Source organism: Gossypium arboreum, chromosome 7, assembly GCF_025698485.1.
Source record: "Gossypium arboreum isolate Shixiya-1 chromosome 7, ASM2569848v2, whole genome shotgun sequence".
Taxonomy (NCBI): domain Eukaryota; kingdom Viridiplantae; phylum Streptophyta; class Magnoliopsida; order Malvales; family Malvaceae; genus Gossypium; species Gossypium arboreum.
The window spans coordinates 83,693,682-83,713,910 of NC_069076.1; the positions used below are offsets into that span (position 1 = coordinate 83,693,682).

The 20,229-nt window shown below is 33.7% G+C and overlaps 1 protein-coding gene across 1 annotated transcript; it reads right to left on the reverse strand.

Annotated features, from left to right (window-relative positions):
* Positions 1-5,735: 5,735 nt before the first annotated feature.
* Positions 5,736-7,722, reverse strand: LOC108485421 (protein FAF-like, chloroplastic). The gene is made up of 2 exons (XM_017789258.2): positions 7,553-7,722; positions 5,736-7,440 (listed from the first exon to the last, which is right to left on the reverse strand). The coding sequence occupies exon 2, from the start codon at positions 7,412-7,414 to the stop codon at positions 5,960-5,962; it is 1,455 nt and encodes a 484-aa protein (XP_017644747.1). The 5' UTR covers positions 7,415-7,440; positions 7,553-7,722; the 3' UTR covers positions 5,736-5,959.
* Between the last annotated feature and the right edge of the window lie 12,507 nt (positions 7,723-20,229).

Consider the following 20,229-nt stretch of genomic DNA (forward strand, 5'->3'; position numbering starts at 1 on the left):
TATAATTATTATTTAACATATATAATTAATTTAATATTTTTATAACAAAATATATTTAGGTCGGGCTCGGATGAAAAAAAATCTTTCCCAAGGCTCGGCCCATATAGCAAACGGGTCTTAAATTTTATTCAAATCAATTTTTTACACCTCATATTATTGTTTAAACCCTCTTATTTTTTGGGCGAGCTTTTAAGCTTAAACAAGTGGCTCAGCTCATGAGCAAGTCTAGTAATAGACCTTTATTTTAATAACTTCCTTTAGATGTAATGTATATGCGTGTGTGGTGGTGTAGATTTACCCTTACCGTGAGCACGTAAGTAATATTGTAAGTTAAACCATTTTGTGGGAGGAGAAATCTCTATTTGTTTTCCATGGGTTAGTTTTGTGTGTGGGAGAGATTTATTAAAAGCAATTATATCGAATGGAGTTGTTTGAGTTTGATGGTTAAGTTCATGGAGCAGCATGGATTTATTTGGTGAATTTATGAGAATCCTCCAAAATGATTCCAATGCCAAATCCTATTGCTTAATCCATCCAAACAAGATCTCAAATTCTTTTTGTCGATTTTAATGAAAAACAAGTATGTCAGGTGTTAAGTGGTTTGTTATTGACTATGATATTAGAACATATTTTATGATTAACTGTTTATTTTTTAGAAACATCAATATCATTAAGTATTTCACACAATACTAACTCCTTCCAAAACAACCAACAACTCAAATCTTTTATTTTTTCAATATTTTATTAAAATTAAAAAAATAATATTTTGAAATATTTAGAACTTCCATTTTTAATTACTTTATAATTTTTATATATTTTATTTTTATAGACTTTATGTATTTTTAATTTTTGAAACTATTTTAAGTTTTATTATTTCTAATACAAATACAAATACAAATATATGGTTGAGTAATCATAATGTAAAATCAAACTAGCTCAAAAAGAAATGTGTACTAGTTGAATTTTTTGAATATATATATAGAACATTTTTATAAGCACTAACATTGAGGGTTAATATTTTTTAATTAAAATCAAATTGACATAATATGTATGTTGAAACCATTTTTGAACCAAAATTAGTTGGGCTTTATTCGATAAAAATATGAAAAAATTTATCCAGTAAAACATTAGTTTTGTTGTAAGAAAAAAGAGTAATCTTTTAGTTAGGTGGTGATCCAACACTTAAAATCACATTTTAAAAGAAAATTTTGTAAATTATTCAAAAAAAGATAATTATTTGTTTTGCGCTTTGAAAATTAGAGAAAGCTTGAGTCTGAAAGTCAGTTAGATGTGAGGAAAGTAGCATTACCCTCACAACGCCTAAAAATTGGTACCTCATTTAATTTTGAATATTACAAGTAGGAATTCAATATTTAAATATGATCTCATTAAATTTTGAGTAGACATGCATGAGTGAATTTGATTTTAAAACTCAAAAATAAAATAAAATATATTTAATTTTAAAATTCAGTTAAGTTTAAAAAGTATAGAGGATGTAAGCAATTTTCCTAATGCTAAAACATTGCCTTATTTTATTCAAAAAAGGATTCGCAATTTCATATAAGTAATTGAAGATATTGGCATACAATCATAATTAAATTAGAGTTGACGTAAAGATCATATTGAAGCATCTATGCATATTAACCAATTCAAGAGAATTATAAAAGCAACGATGATGGCTTTAGGAGGTTCATATATAATTAACAAATGTATATGCACAATACTAATGATGGTACAGAAGTAATAATTTGTAATATAATGCTCAATCCATCACGAATATTGTAATAGCTCAAATTTGACCGGGTTAAAAACAGAGTAAAATTAAATAAATATTTATTTAAAGAGTTCATTTAAAAGTCCAATTACAAAGCCCAAGTGTTTTTGGTTCAAAAGCACTACCCGTGACCCTACCCAGCAGACCCAAATACATCTGTAGCCCAATTTAACCTAAACCATCAGCCAAACTTAACCCAATACTTAAAATACAGTAGACTAACCCAATAACCCGTTACACCCATGACCCAGTTAAACTACCTAAAAACCTGTTTATACCCAGGCCCAAAAACAAACGAGGCCCAAGTGGCCCAATTTGTTAAACAGACAGCAGAGAGACCTAGGGTTTCAGAAACCCTAGGCGCCGCAAATGGAAGGCTCCAGAAGTTAAACACTGCAATCAATGCGTCGGTTCGTCTTGCGCTATCAACACCGTGATTCCAGGCCGTGATTCCAGGTTTCGAATCATGCTGTGGTCTATGCCCGAGTCAACGCCGATGTTCATCGTTGCTAAATCTTTCTTGATACCTGCAAAAGAAGGAAAGAGCCACAGCAGCAAGCAAAGCAAATATGGAAAGATATAAAAAGATTTCTTTCCTAGTTTTTGTAACAACAGCAGTGGCTATAAAAGCCCGAATCAAACAATGTAAAAGGATCCGGATTTTTGGAGAATAAAAAATATACCTACATATATTCATTCAGAGAAATCCAAATAGTTTCGACAAAGGTCATTTAATCGTGTATTGTGTTCTTTATTTTTGAACGCATGTATATATGAAATGTTTTTGCATAAACTAATAACGTTTAAAAGGTAAAGAGTTACCTGAGTTTCTGCCTTGAAAAGACGAGGGTTTTTAACCCTCTGACCACCGTGCATGGTGGCGCGTGAGGCGTGTGAGGTGGTGGCCCGTAATCGCCATCAAGGGTCAGGCCGAGGAGTGGGAGAGCATCCTGAGCTCTTCTCTTTCGTTTTTTTTAAAATGATTTAGAAATGAAATTTTTGCTGATTTTTTAGTTTATATAACTTTATTAAAACGGCTTCGTTTTGCTTAATTTAATAAGTATTAAAACGGCGTCGTTTTAACAGAGGATCCGCGCGTTTTTTTAGGATTGGGTTAATTACCCAATTGGTCCTTCCGCATTTTTATCCTTTAAAATTAGGTTTATTTTATCTTCTAATTTAGCTCAAATATTTTATTTTTATTTTAATTTGGTCCTTGAGCTCTTAAAAAAGGAAAGCACATAAACGACGTCGTTCTAAAAGGGATATTTTCCGTTTAATTCCCTTTCTTGTGCACACATTTTAATTTGACCCTTTTTATTATTTTTTAACTTTCATCTGTATTTTTATTTCTATTCTAATTTAATCCTTTCCAAATTTCATTTTCTTAAAAACTTTATTCCTTTTCGATTATTATTATATATTTCGATATTTTGTATATATATTTATCTTAAACTTTTTTATATACATCGAATCATTTTAATAATATTGTTTCATTCATTATTTTTTCGTGTATTATTTATTTTATTCTAAATCTTTTATAAATATAAAATTGTTTTATTTTTCTCTATTATTACTTCTCATATATTATTTTATATATTATAAGTATTACTTTAAAACTTGTATACTATTATCATATATTATTAAGTATTATTTTACATTTTATATATGTATTGTATGATATTTCAAAATATTTTTTTTATATAAAGTTTTGTTTCATTACTTTTATGTATATATTATTTTATTATACTTCATAAATTACTTTTTATTTATCTATTTACAAAGCATTAATTATTCTTTTAAATCATTTCCTTATATCTATATTATCTTAATATCTACTTTTTTTAAAAATATATTGTATTTATTTGTTATTTAAATATTTTACTTTTCAACTTACTTTGTATATTTTTCTAAAATAATTATTCACTTTATTTTATATTTTAAAATGTATTAAATCTTTTATATATGTTGTTATATTTTATTAAATGCTAGTTTAAATAACGTTATTAAGTATTGTTTGTTTGATATATATATGTTTCTACATTATTATTATTATTTTTATATATTATCACATTTGTTTTGCATATGTATTTATATGTCTAATTGTATAGCACGTATCGTTTTTAAATTAACTATTACTTTGTATGTTCATATATTTTGCTTATTTATCTTTAATATCATTATGTATACCTTAATATGTATATTGTTATGTAACTAAGATTTGTTATATTTGGGTATCTAGTATAAGACCTTTATATTATTGCAATCATATTATTTAAATGCATGTTTTAACTACCTATTATTGTAATATGTTATCTTGTATGTTATATTCTATAAGGGTAATATGCTCCATCATGCATCGGTTTTCAAAAGAGACTTCAAAGTTTTCAAAAATAAAAAGGCAATGCTTGGTGTTTGGAAGCTTCGAGAAAAGTAGTGCCCTAACTTATTGGGTTGCAACATTTCTCGTTTAGTTCGAATGATCAAGTACCCTTCTAAGTTTTTAAAGATTTTCTAAATGCGAGCAACTATCTTGGAATTTCAAAGCAATATGTCCTAACTTACTGGATATGGCGTTTTGTTGTTTCGAGATAGGGATTTCCAAAAAGGCTAACTTAGAATCAATACTTTGATACGAGTGAACCCCAATTTTCAAAATCAAAATAGTCTAAAGAGGATTACATCTTAAGATCTTTGAATTTCCGACATTAAAGACACTTGATAATTAATTAGGTACCAATTTTTGGGCGTTACGAGGGTGCTAACTCTTCCTTGTACGTAACTGGCTCCCGAACCTGTATTTTGATTTTGTAGGCCAAAGCTAATGATTTTAAAATAAAACATTTTATAAGGTGATCCAATCACACCTAAAAAGATTGGTGGCGACTCCTGTTTCCGTTTTTCTTAAAGTCGATTCCCATTTTTCAAAACTCGATTTTAAAAATGGTCTCGACAAATATTACATGCATTTAGAGAGGAATATTTACCCAAGAAGGGACCTCAAGTGTTACAGATCAGAATCTATTCCTTCCCTGGAAATGCAACATGGCTTTGCTCCTCATTTCGACAACCAATAACCACTCCAAAATACTGCATCAGCCGTCGTTATTGATGTTCAATGAACTGGGTTCGTCTGAAAGTGTGGGCTGGTGAAGATAGTGATATGTGGGAGAGATTAATGGTGGTGGTCATCAAGCAATGGCGATGGTACAAGGAAAACTGTTGAAGAGCCCTCCCAAGTGTTCAAGATGGAACCGCCTATATAACATTTAGCCCCCCGGAAAGGAGAGTTACGTTTCTCTCCTTTCTTATTAACTCCCACATGTTTTTTCTTAACATATTATTTATATAATATAAATATAATAAATAAACAAATAAATAGGATAGTTATTAATTTTTATAAAACAAAAAATTATAAAGTAGTAATATTAAAATTCATGAGATTAAAACTTAACCCCAAATTTAACATGAACTAAATTAAAATATGATATTTTTAATAATTTTAATTAAATTAAAATCACACAACTCGATAATTTAAAGAAGTAAAGATATGATATATATTTTTTATGTGAAAATCATGTTTAGTTTATATATCATATTTTGTTTGTTTTTAATGTCTACCACTGTCGGTCATGCTCTTAACCTTAAACAGAAAAGGAATGCCCCTGCATGGATGCCATATATTATCAATTTTGGATTTGCTGATGATTATGTTCCCAAAATTAAAAAGTAGTTAGGCAAAGACATGACCTATGCTCCAACCCTATTGGCTAATATTTTTTCAAAAAGCAAAGCTAAACCCATCATATTACAAAGACAGACAAGAGACAGCAACAGACAAGACAGTCCACCAAGTCAAAAGATGATGTGCTCAATTTTAAAGAAAATTATTATTTTCTTAAAAAATATGTACCTAAAAGAGTCTGCATGATTTAAATGAGATAATCATTTATTTTACAACTTTGTTAAAACTTCCAAAAGAATTCTCTCCTTTTTCTTTATATCTCTTTTATTATTAGAATATTGGATACACAAGTCACCAAAGAGTGGAAGTGGAAAACCTAGCTAGGAGAGAACAAAAAAATATATATAAAAAAAAAGGAGATAGGGTTTAAACAAGTAAAACAATTATTATAGGCACAAATTTGACATAGATTTTGATGTGTTTTGGGGTTATTTTGGTCATCAAGAAGTGGCAATGCAATAAGGCTCCCAAAAGAGAAGAGATCTCCTAGGTTCTTTGCATCCTTTTAGCAAAGGTACAAAGTAATTACCTTTGTTCCTTATCAACACTAGCAATTCTTGTTGATCATTATTATGAGCCATTAGATTCTTGGAAAGGATTGCTGCCTTCGACATTGGTTGATTGGACCTCCTCCAGTAGTACTCATAAGCATTGAATGATGCAGCAGCCGCCGCCGGTGATGCTATCAGTCTACCGGCCGTCCGTGGTGGCCGCGGTGGTAGTGACTGTCCTAGTGGTGGTGTTTGTGGTGATGGTGAGATGGTGGTTGGGTCAACTTTATCGGCCTCCTTTTCCTCTCCAAATTTAACTATGTCATCAAAATTTTTAGGCCATGTTGGATTCCTATTTGCTAACCAAATGGGCTTGTTCATCATAACAGCTAACCTATGCACATTCATTGCTCCAATCGACAGTTTAGGAGCCTGCTCCATCTCACAACAACCTCCTTCTTCAACTCCCTCATCAGTGTTAGTTTTCTCTTCATCTCCGATGCCTTCAGACTCTCCTTGTTCATTTTCTTCTTCAACATCAGGAGCGGTATTGGAAAAAGTAAGGACAAGGCGACCATCTTGGCGTTGAGCAACGAAGTTGTCGTGTGAAGGCACGGAAACAGCTTCAAGAACCAATCTACCGTTATCTCGACGAGTCTTCATGCGAAGAGATGCTCCATCTTTGCGAGAAAGTGAAGGAATTGGGGGAGGAAATGATCGGTGGTGGTGTGCTGATTTCTTGCCGGCATCATAGTTATAATGTTTCACAATTCTGAGCTCCCCTACCCTTTCTTGCTCTTGGTGTTGGAGTTGTTGATCGTCCTCTTGACCGTCCTCTTCTTGCATGTCACTCGTTTCTGATGGAGGGTATGAAGAGAAGCCATCGGAGCCAGTTTCGGAACCAAGGCTCTCAGTGCAGATTTCAAGGCTTTTCTCGCTTAAAGAGCTGGCTGATCTTTTGACAAGAGGGTGAACATACGGAACTGGAACTGACTTAGAAGACTCCTCAGCCTTTTGTGATATGATTGAGCTCCATATATCGAATTGGGCAGGCTTCTCGAGTTGCTTCTTCTTGTTCTTTTCTTGTTGAATTAAGGTCCAGATATCGGTTTGACCTGGTGCTTCGCAATCCTCTTCTGCTTCTTCCGATGATGAGTCGATGATGGAAGGAGGTGGGAATTCCTGGGATGATGCTATCTTTTTGAGGGGAGACAATCCATGTTGATTCAGCCATTTCTTGGAGGACATGTCGGCTGACAAAGTTCTTCTAAGTGAAGCTGCTGCTGGTGTTTCAGCGTCGGATCCAAGGATCGACCCTATGCCTTGCTTGTTGGTAACCATGCCTTCTTCAGTGATGTTCAAAGGTGAACATACTATGAGGCTCTTGCTAAGGGGACCAGACATCTCCAACTACTAGTAGTAAATTTAACCTGCAAAAAAGTGAAAAAAAGAAAAGAAAAAGGAAACAATAATGAGCCTAGCCCCAGACACAAGTGCTTCCAAATGCACATAGATTAAGGAAGAGAAGAAATGATTAATTACCTAGAAGAGAAAAGCAACAACAGCCAACAGAGGTCTGCAAAGAGACCACTGGGGGGGGGGGGGTTGCTTTGCTGTGAGTGAAGAAGATGAAGTGTCTCAAGTGAAGATGCCTTATGGGAAGGTAAAATGGGTTGATGATGGAATATGGGAAGAAGGGGGTGTTAAGGGGGGGGTATTTGTAGTAGGAGGGCCAAAAGTCCCTTTGGAATCAAGTCCCAATGGGGGGACCCTCCTACGCCACCATCAAAACACTCCTCCATTGGTTTTCCTTATCACAAAACTTGCTCATTAAAATAAAAACAACACATACTTGGATTTTTTATTTTTTATTTACTTTTACATCTTAGTTGGACAGGAAATGAAAAAGGTTAAAAAACTGATGAATTTATTTTAGAGCAACTGTTCATCTTCCTGGCTACGGGTGCACGATATTCTAGTAAAAAAAATAGATATACGAGAAATCGTGTATTGGTATCGATGCTTTTCTGGTAAACGTGGCAGGTGTTGGAAGGCAAATAATGACAAATGGAGAAGAATACAATCGAAAAAGAGCTGTACACCATTAATCCTGAAACTCATCACCAGCTTCAATTTGTGCCTTGGAGATCATCCAACCTCTGTATGTCCTCTTCTACTCTTTCTTTACTTTGTTTAATATCAATTGGCTCAATACATACAGTAATTTCAATCTTCAACAAAAGAATCTACCCACTCTTCCTTTTAACTTAAACCGGGCGAAAATGAGAAATTGCATTCTTTAAGCCCTAAAATTTATAAAATCTTAAATTAGTATGTGATAAAATTATAACCGGATTTTCAAAATTGAAGAATTTTAATTTAATCTTACTAAAACTATAAAAATATAAACTATGAAATCATATAAAACTATGGTATCTAATAGGTTTTAGGTTTTATTTTAGTATTTATAATTCTTCCCTTACTCTTAAATTATTAAACTATGAAAGCAAATAAAAATAATAAATATCTTTTACACAATATTTTTGTCTTTGATAATTGGGATAAGAATAAAATTATTTAGATTTTGAACTCAAACTTTTATACCTACAACAAAATACTTAAAAATAACTTTACGAAATTAAAAAAAAAAAAGGGAAGAATAAGATAATTAAGTAGAATGAAGCATGTGGTTAGTTCAATGTTTGAATTTATTATTAATCTGGAAGCACGGCCAGCCCTACACTATTGTTGTTGAAAATAAATAAAAAGTAAATTACCAAGAGGAGTAAAGACAAGGTTCTCAAAATTAAGAAATGTATTAGTGTTACCAATTAGGTAAGGGCTAAAAGTGGATACTGATTGGGAGTGAAAATTAATGGCTTAAAAAGAAAGCAAATTTTTTTTTTTAAGGAAAAAAATCAATTTCAGAGTGGATTTAATTTAAATTTGTGTAGGAATTGTTTTATATATAAAAGGAAAAGGAAAAGGAAAGGAATCACTTTCATAGCCCAACATGATTGGGCGGCTAAAAACCTATCCATCACACAGACCCTGAGACAGATTCCATCCATCCTGTTCTTATTCTTATTATTATTAATTATTTTTCCAAGAATGCTTTTTTAAAGCTTATTCAATTTCTTTTTTTTTTTTTTAAATAAACAGAATAATGTATGTGGAAACAACTTAAGGCGTCACATCCCACCTTTATATATATATATATATATATATATATATTTAGTATTTTGTTTTTTTATTTTTGTGAAAAATTTATGTGGTTTTATACGTATATGTAAGATGTGAGCAATACGTAGCATCATCCATATTTATACCAAAAGCTGGCGATGTTGATTATCACTATCAATTCTAGCACATACTTTTTTAAACTACTTCATCATTGAATTATCCGTTATTATTAAACTTGAATGTTATTCATAAAATTTGATATCAAACCCACATTAATGTAAACCCCACTGAGAGAAATAAAAACAACTTATTGGTTAGCTTAATATGGAATGCAATCCTTATGAAATTAATTAAAGAAAGAAACATGAAAAGTCAAATGGCAGTAAAGAAAATAATAATAAATCTAAAATGTATTTATGTTAATTCCTGTAGATATTATTGTATAGAGATGCCCAATTAGTGGCAACTGAATGAATAAATTCGGAGTTGACTCCACAAATTATTTAATTTTCTAAATGATGACGTTGTGGAATTGGAATACTACTTTTGTCACAACAATTTTGCTACTACGTATTAATTAACGCTAATGTTTCAATTATTAATTATTATGCAGAAACAAAATAAGAATATATTATATCTAAACCCAAAGATTTGCTTAATAATAAATTCCATCCTCCTGAAACAACCAATAAGGTTGGAAAAAACCTTGTAAAAGCTGGAATCAACATTCATTTGTCCTATTAATCAAAACAAATTATATTAAATAATCATGGCTTATGACTTATGATGCCACCCCCTACCATGAAGAAAACACACATACAATGTGGATTAGCACGCATAAGCAATAAAATAAGATTTTCAAAAATCAAATTCAACAATATTGACCAAATACAAATATATAATCTTTTTCCCTTTCATTTTTCTTAAAGCTTATGAAAAGTATTGATTGATACTGTTTTACCTACATTTTAATATCCAAAGGATGGTACTACACTTAAATTTCTCCATTTCTTGGATTAGGGTATTTATTTCAAACTTCAATTAAAACTTTTTATATGTATATTTTTTTTTTATGTCCGTCGAATGGTTGCTTTTCTCAATTATGTCATTTTTAAGGCTCGAACCTTGTTCTCTCCTTAAGAGTGTAATGTATCTTGCCACTTCAGTCATTTTATTGGTCCAATTAAAATTTTATAGTTAATTATAATTGTTATTTTAAATATATATAAATAGTTCTTTTATTAATATAATTAAATTAAAATTAAAATATTATTATATAAAAAGGGTTAGATTCACTAAGAATGATGAAAACATATCAAATTAACTTAGCTGAAATTAAATTGAGTGTATTCAAATAAATGCATATAACAAAGTGTGAATGGACTATCTAAATAGAATCATGTTAAATTATATTTGGAAATTGCTGCATGCTTTCTTTAAATTTAATTAATATCACTTTTATTTATTCCCCCTCCCCTTTTGGATTGATGTCATAAAACTAGTTGTGATTGGACATAAGGCAAAACAAGAAGCAAAATAATGAAACAGCCAATCCCTAATATTCATTGATGCACTTAGGATTTACTAATTTCATTTTGCTCATTGTGATTTAGATAAGGATTTTACTCAACAATTGATTTGGTATAATTATTGACTTAAATTTAATTTATTTTTCATAATGTATAATTATATATAATTTTAAAATCAATTTAGATATAAATCACTTTTCCTAAACTCTCTAAAAATACCTAAAAATAATCGTACGAAATATCAAAATAAAGCACGAGAACCTGAAAAAAGAAACTCCAAAACCAATGCCCAAAGACGTCTACTATTGCCTATTTATAAGCTTGTTGAAGTCCTCATTCAACTAGGCTTTAAATAAGATTAATTATCTGATTAACTTTATGTGATATTGAATAATATTCAAAAAAAACTATTTATAAAACAGTCAAACTCTCTTGAATCAAAATTCATGTAAGTAAACACTAAAAACTTTAATTGCACCTTCAAACATAATGTTAAACAAAAAAATCAAAGTTTTCAACACTTGCAATTGCTCTCGATTTTACTTTTAAACTATTTTTTAAGTAAAATCACCTGTAATTAAAATCAAATCAATTGAAAAAAAAATAAATAAAATAGAGATGATATTTATGTATGGTGAGGGTGTAAGCAAAAATATATTATTCCGGGTTAACTTTAGCAATAATGTTTCACCATCGAACTAAAGTACGTAGATACGTAAGATGGAAATATATTGGAGATTGGTGGGTTATGATTTGGAATTGGGAAAATGGGGTACCCTTAATTACAGTTCTTTAATTGGTTCATGCATTGTAATGCAAACTTTGTTTAGAGAAAGTAACTACGTCATATTGTTAAAGAATAACAGCAAGTTGTAATAATGAATTAATTACGATGTAGAGGTAGAGTGTTAAGAAGAGACATGTGTGATTTTACAAGTATAATTATAATTTTTAGTAATTAGAGCGAAATCTTATATATGAAAAACTCAAAGCTAAAATAGGATTCGCAAATTATAATGTGAATATTACCAACAAGACGTGCCCCTAAATAAAGAATAAAATGAGAAAAGGAAAAATCCAAGCAGATGGTGGAAGAAGATATGACAATGACACATATCTCCTACCAATTTAGCATTTGCTAGAGGCTACCGTACATATAGAACAAAAAGTTCTAAGAAATTTAGATATTTGTATTGTGTTACTATGTTTTTTTTCTTCTAGTAAACTTTTTCAATCCAAAAACCTAAAATCTTAGGTTTTTTAGTTTTACTTATGCACAATGATTGTTATAATAATTATAGATATAATTAATAAGGTATAAGTTAAAAAAAATCAAGCACATATTTGATTTTTATTTAATAAAATTATATTAATTTAAAATGATATGTCATTTTACTAATTTCTCATATATATATTTAAATCATGAAATGTAATTCTTTTTTTTCGGCTTGGTGGTAGCAGGGATTCTTTTGTTTTCCTCTGTACTTTTGCTGCTGTTTCTCTGTCAAAACAGAGGTACTGATTTTGTGTGTGCCAGCTTTGTTTCAATTGAATCCCAAAAAATATATATATAAATAGTTAACCTATGGGATTCAAGTTGATTCTTTCTTTCATAAAAATGGATTAGGTAAGATGATTAAAATGCAAAATATACTACAAGTTTCAAGTCGATTAAAATAACATCAAATGATGCAGATATTTGAAGTAAATGTGGAGAAAAGAGATTGTAGAAGCCTAAATTGCCCGGGTCCGATTATATCAAAACCCAATCAAACCTCTAAACTCACTAAAACCCTTAACCCATAACCCATTTACATCTACCCAAACCCATTACAAAACTCAAATATTAAACCCAATTCAAAAACCCATTAAGCCCTCCCTAAAAAAAAACCTAACCAAAAAAAGAAAAAGAAAAAACCTAACCCAAAAAAAAAAAGAAAAACCTAACCCCCAAAAAAAAACTAAGAAACCCTAGCCACCTAACCACTTTCCCACTTGCCCCATTTTTCCTCCCATTTTTGATATCCATTGTCTACCACCACCACCTACAAAATAGAAAAAGAAATAATAGAAAATCATGTAAAAGATGACTATAAAAAGCCATTCAAAAATCATGTAAGGGGATTTTACAAAGATTGAAAAAAAACACAAAATCCTTCAAATTTTGAACACAAAAGAAACATCAATAAAATGTTGCATCTTTTTCTTTTTCCTCTTCTTTCGAATCTTTTTTTGTGTTGTTTTTTTTCTTTCTTTATATATACATATATTGTTAAAAAATTTACCTTTTAAGCCCACTTTGTGGTAGGTGGCCGACGACAATGACGACAGACAACCGACCGATGGCCCCCCCTTGGCCGGATTTCCTTCCCCTCCCTTCTCTTCTTTCCCCTTCTTTTTTAGGTATTTTATATATATTATGTATATATTTTTAATGCCATTAGTTATATATTTCTTATGTATATATTCTTAAATACTATTATATACATATATATATATATATTTTAAATACCATATTGTGTATATATTATTATTACAAATTATTACTATTGCTAGTATTATTATAACTATTATTATATTAGTGTATATTTTATGTACATATGTATATATATATTTTGCACATATCATTATTTTATATTATTGTTGTAAATTTTTATGTATATATTTTTATGTACGTTTCCTAATATTTTCTTTTATTGTAGATATTATTATTATTATTATTACATACTTTTATTATATGCATATATATATATGTATTTTTATGTACATATTATTATTTTATATTATTATTACCAAATATATCATTTTTCCTATTTTATTATTAGTACATGATTTGTTTTATTTTGTAAATATCATTATTATTGTTATTCTAATATTCTAATATTCCATGTTAATATTTTTCATTAATGATATCATTTTTTTAGTCCTTTATCTATTTTAATTTCTCACTTTAGGAATATTTTTCTCATGTTTTAATTAATTTCAAAAATAAGGCAATGTACCGATTTAATATTAAGCCATCGATTTCATCGCTATGTTGGGTGAAATTAGGTACTTGTGTTAAAAAACAGACACCCTTTCTAAAAAAGAATCGAAAACTAAAATTCTCATTTTCAATCGGATCACGATTAAATATTATATTGAACTCGTATTTTGAAAATCAAGTCAACACATGTTTATGAGATACCAATTTTGGGCGTCGCGAGGGTGCTAATACCTTCCTCACGCGTAACTGACTCCCGAACCCCAATTTTTCTCTGGACTTTCATGTAGACCTAAATTTGGCCTTCTTTTTGTTTTAAAATAATTTTATTAGGTGTCCGATCACACCTATAAAAAAAGGATCGGTGGCGACTCCCTTTGTTAATAAAATCGAAAGTTGGTTTTCAAATGTTTAATAAATCGCCACAATTAGCGACCAAGCGAAACTAAATTTTTTTTATGTCGCTACATTTGGCGACTCATTGGGACCTCCATTTTGAGAGTCGAGTTGAATTAAGCGCGTGTTGTCAAAATTTTCAAATTTCCGTGCTCAAATTAATATTTAATCATGATCCTTAAGTTTTGTTTTCGAAAAAATCATACATACGTATCTCCTAATTTGTTTTATCTTTCGTTTTAGTTTTGTAGTTTTAAAATAAATGGAAGGATTGCAAGTTTCTCCCACACACCGTGCACTTGCATTTTGCATAACATAAGCTCTCTACCCGGCTCTGTCCGTTTAAGTGAAAGTAAACGCTATGCCTTCGTGAGTTAACTCGTCCCTCCGCACAAAGCTAGTGAATACTTTCGTTACATATGACTTATGCTTTCGTGAGTTAACTTGTCCCTTCGCATAGGCATAAGTAAATGTAATCCCTCAAATTGAACTCGTGAGCCTGTGATAGGTTATGACCGAGGCTTCGTGTTAATCTTAGCAGATGATAGTACGAGCAATTCGAGTACCTGTCTAGAACCAAAACCGCATATAGTGAACCATACGAGCCACCCAATTAGAGCCATGCCGAACCTCCGCTCGTTTAGTAGTCACCGAAATAAATACACGGGAAAAGCACATCTTACCTTCTATTTCTTTTACATTTGTGCTTTCTAAGCAAGGGAATCGAGTCCACTGGACCAAGTAGCTTAATTTGTTAGATTTTCCACAGTTTTTCTCTATTTATATGTGTTGCGCTAACCAAGGTCGTTTGTCTGTATTTTTATTTTTCATCATGCATCGAAGGCATCTTGTTAGGAAGGTGTTGATTAGAGATTGGTTGCCAAAACGGGTTTCTAATGGAGGAGTCAATTATCGAGTGACCAAACGTTGTGTAATACTCCTTTGATTAAGGAAATGCCTAAATAGGGGCTATCTTGAAATTAACACCAAATTTTTGCATATTCATTCATGACTGACATTCATTTGACATTCATGCATTCATTCATGCATTCATTCATACATTGCATATCCCATACTCGGTCGCTGAAGATAAAATATATAATTCGCAGTTGTAATACCACAAGACTAGAACCACGTCATCCGTATAAAACGCACCGACAAGCTAGAGTAATGGAGGCTGAATTCAATGAGAGAATTGAAAGGATAGAAAGGGCTCAAAAGGAATTACAAGAGCAATTGGCCAAATCGCAACAAGAAACGAGAGACCTAATGGTGAGATCTCGAGAGGAATCACTCTAGCAAAGAGATCAGATGGCCAAAATAATGGAGATGATGACAACTTTGGTCAAAGGAAAAGGACCCGTCAAGAGAACCCCGATGTTATAGAACCTCAGTCAAGAATTCACCACGATCGGGATCCACTCTATCCCCCGGGATTCACTCCACCACCCGCATATACAACACAAAGAGGGTATACTCAAGGGAACCCACAGGTCTTGGAACAACGACCTATGCCACTGTTCCACCCACTAATGGGGCAAGGAATATTCGTGTCGAACCGAGGGCAAGCCCTGGCGATCCACTAGTTCGAGATCTGGGCGACCCAATGAGAGGTAGCCAAGTTGAAATTGGATAATCATTATGCAAAATATAGAAGTCTAGAGGAAAGACTTAAAGCAATAGAAGGCACTGAAGTCTTCTCCACACTAGGTACCAAAGAACTCAGTTTGGTACCTGATCTAATCTTGCCTCCGAAATTCAAGGCGCCTGACTTTGAAAAGTATGATGAGACAAGGTGCCCAAAAGCACATCTCATCATGTTCTGTCAAAAAATGACCGGTTATGTGAACGAGGATAAGCTACTTATACATTACTTTCAAGATAGTCTAACAGGGTCAGCTCTTCGGTGGTACAACCAACTCAGTAGAGAAAAGATTCGATCTTGGAAGGACTTGGCGTCAGCATTTTGCGAGTAGTACAAGCATGTGTCGGATATGGTGCCAGAACAGATGACCTTGCAAATGATGGAGAAAAAGCCATCAGAAACCTTCAGACAGTATGCGCAGAGATAGAGAGACGTCTCGGCCCAAGTGGAACCCCCACTAACAAAAACGGAGATAACCGTTCTCTTTATCAACACCTTAAAGGAGCCATTTTATGACAAATTAGTGGGAAGTGCCACGAAAGAGTTTGCGGATATTGTAATATCTAATGAGCTCATAGAGAATGCCGTCAAGAGCGGTAGAATGGAAGGCTCAGAAGGTTCAAAAAGGGCAGCACCTATGAAGAAGAAAGAACCAGAAGCCCACATGATGGGAATGGGAAGCCGTTATGCCTCTAATCCATATCCGAACCAACCCCGACCTCGAAATTATCCACCTCCAAATTTCTATTATCCCCCTCAAAACCCTTACTACCAAGCACCACCTTCTTCCTATCCCGTTTACGCCACGAACAACCAAAGACCCATCACCTCATTCCCACAAAACACTATACCCACTCAAAGCCAACCCAGAAATGAACCAAGACTAGCAAGGCCTATTCCCGAGAGACCGCAGTTTACTCCCATCCCTGTGTCGTATGGGGAATTGTACCCAAAACTTTTGGAGAAACAGTTAATATCCCCCCATTACATGGCACCCCTTAAACCTCCATACCCAAAATGGTACGATCCAAATGCTAGTTGTGCATACCATGCTGGGAATCAGGGGCATTCTACGGAGAACTGTCTTGCCTTCAAAAGGAGAGTTCAAGGACTCATTGATGCGGGCATTTTACGATTTGATGGTACTGGCGGTACAATCGGGAATCCATTCCCAAACCACACCGAAGGGGATGTGAGCGCAGTAGGAGAGGAAAACAAACGGCAAAGTAGAAGATGGGTTTCTAAAATAAGAACACCTCTACAAAAAATCTGGGAGGTACTAGTTGAAAAAGAGTTGCTCTATCGTCTCGACGGAGTATTCGAAGGAAAAGATGCAAAAGGTCACAGTTTTTGTGAGTTCCATGGCGTTGAAGGGCACGACATTCAGTCCTGCGATGAGTTCAGAGGATTACTGCAAAGTATGATGGATAACAAGGAGATTGGGATCTTTTATAAAAGCGAGGAGGCCGATAGAGGAGAAATATGCGCTTCTGACAATCAATCATCAGGTTTCCCATATAGCGCCGACCGACCGTTAATAATTTATTATGACGCGAAGAAAGAGCCGGTGAAGCCAAAAATGATAATCGAAGTACGATCTCCTTTCCCTTATAAGAACAATAAAAGCGATCTGGTGGAATCGATGTTAATATTTTTACAGGAAGTTGGAAATTCCAAAGCCATAACTGAGGATGTGGGAGAGGTAGGTCATTTTACCCGAAGTGGACAGTGCTATTCTAAAGAAATTGAACCGGTAAAGAAAAGTAGTGACTCGAAGCAAAAAGGGAAAGCAGTGATGCACGAAGTCGAAGTCGAGCAAGAAATTCCACTCGTGCAAGAAACTAAAAAGCCTGTGAACGAGGAAGAAGCTCAGGAATTCTTGAAATTTATCAAGCACAGTGAGTATAGTGTGGTGGAACAATTAAGCAAGCAACCAGCAAGAATCTCAGTTTTATCTCTACTCTTAAATTCAGAGCCACATCGTAACGCTTTGCTGAAAGTGTTAAATCAAGCTTACGTAGCTAACAACATATCCGTTGAGAAGCTTGATAGGTGGGTAAACAATCTGAATGCGGACAATTTCATCTCTTTTAGTAATGATGAGATACCGCCAAATGGTAGAGGCTCGGTGAAAGCGCTGCATATCATGACTCGCTACAAGGACTACATAATACCGAATGTGCTCATCGATAATGGGTCAGCGTTAAATGTTATGCCATTGGCCACGCTTTTCAGAATACCGATGGATTTGTCCTACTTAAGGCCCTGTCATTCCACGGTAAGGGCATTCGACGGAGACGGTAGCGAAGTCATGGGAAAGATCGAAATCCCTTTGGAAGTGGGCCCTTACATTTATGATGTCGAGTTCCAAGTCATAGACATTACACCCTCTTATAACTTCCTTTTGGGAAGACCCTGGATCAATTCTGCTGGAGCAGTCCCATCATCCCTCCATCAAAAGGTGAAATTTATCATGGACGGTTGTTTGGTCACTGTCGAGGGAGAAGAAGACATTGTCGCATCTGTCTCTGCCGATGCACCGTACTTGGAAGTGAACAAAGACGCATTGGAATGTTCCTTCCGATCCCTTGAATTTGTCAAAGCCACTTTTGTCGCTGAGGGAAACAGAATTCCCGAGCCAAAACTGTCGAGAAACACCAAAATGGGTGTCAAGTTGACTGTAGGAAAGGGAGCCCGAGCAAGGAAAGGTTTGGGAAGGTACACATAAGGAATAGTCGAGGCTCTAAAGCCAATTACATCACAAGGCCGATCGGTTTAGGGTTCCAAAGGACATCGTCAAAAAAAAGCGATGGAAGAAAGATCAGGAAAGAAGGATCGCGAGAACACTAGGCCGAGAACCAGAATGGGAGCCCATAGAATTCCCTCCTTTATCAAGAATATTTACGTCTGCGGGAATGATATACCCAGGGCAGTATAGTGCACAAACCACAATGTTAATGATCGAAGAGGGTTTTCAGAATATCAGTATAATTGTCATTGACAAAAGAGCTGACACAAGTAAAGATGTCTCAAAGATAGGCCTTCGTCCCCCGAGTTTTATGTTGAACAATTGGACTACCGAGGACCTTCTTGTAGTTTATAAGTCTTCAGAGTAATACTCAAACATTAACATTCTATTGTGTCCTTAGATATAATAGAATTCTTTTGTAAGAGCTTGCATTCGCTCTTTATCATGAATATTAATGAAGATGCATTTTGTCATGATCTTTCGCATTACCACTAATTTCATAATCACTTTCTCATTTCATAGCTTGTCCTTACATTTGCCTCATGCCATGCCATAACATTTTGTTTGGATGCCCCTCTATAGTTTCCTTTTCCATTCAACTTTCAGGTGCTCAGATGTCAACAGCATGAACAAGCCCGTTACGAGTCTTGAAATCGATTTTGAGAAGGTTGTTTGTTTAGAAGAATTCGAAGCCGAAGAAAATGCTGAAGACTATGTCTCATCTCCTGACTTGCTAAGAATGGTGGAACAAGAGGATAAACAGATTTTGCCTCATCAAGAATCTATTGAAACAATAAATCTGGGAACTGAAGAAAGGAAGCAAGAAGTGAAGATTGGGACTTCTATTTCAGGGGGCACTAGGCATAATTTGATTGTTTTGCTCCGCGAGTACAAAAATGTATTCGCATGGTCATATCAGGACATGCCAGGATTGGATGAAGATATAGCGGTCCATAAGCTCCCATTAAAGCCAGAATGCAAGCCCATTCAACAAAAGCTAAGACGGATGAGGCCTGAGATGTTGTTGAAGATAAAAGAGGAAGTTAAGAAGCAATTTGATGCTGGCTTCCTACAAGCCTCCAAATATCCAGAATGGGTGGCTAATATAGTCCCGGTACCAAAGAAAGATGGCAAAGTACGAATGTGCATGGATTATCGTGACCTGAATCGAGCAAGTCCTAAAGATAATTTTCCCTTACCACTCATTGATACGTTGGTGGATAACACAGCAAAACATTTATTGTTTTCTTTCATGGACGAATTCTCGGGGTATAATCAGATCAAGATGGCCCCTGAGGATATGGAGAAAACTACCTTCGTAACAATGTGGGGAACATTCTGCTACAAGGTGATGCCATTTGGGTTAAAGAATGTTAGAGCAACATATCAGAGGGCTATGGTGACGTTATTCCATGACGTGATGCATAAGGAAATAGAGGTCTACGTCTACGATATGATTGCTAAATCCTGAGGGGAGGAAGAGCATGTAGTGAACCTGAAGAAATTGTTCGACAGACTGAGAAAGTTCCAGCTAAAGCTCAATCCGGCCAAATGTACGTTTGGGGCTACCTCGGGAAAGTTGCTAGGCTTCATTGTCAGTGAAAGAGGTATCAAAGTTGATCCAGATAAAATAAAAGCCATCCAAGAATTACCACCTCCGCGCATGCAAAAGGAAGTTAGAGGATTTTAGGAGATTAAACTACATCGCCCGATTTATCGCTCAACTTACCACCA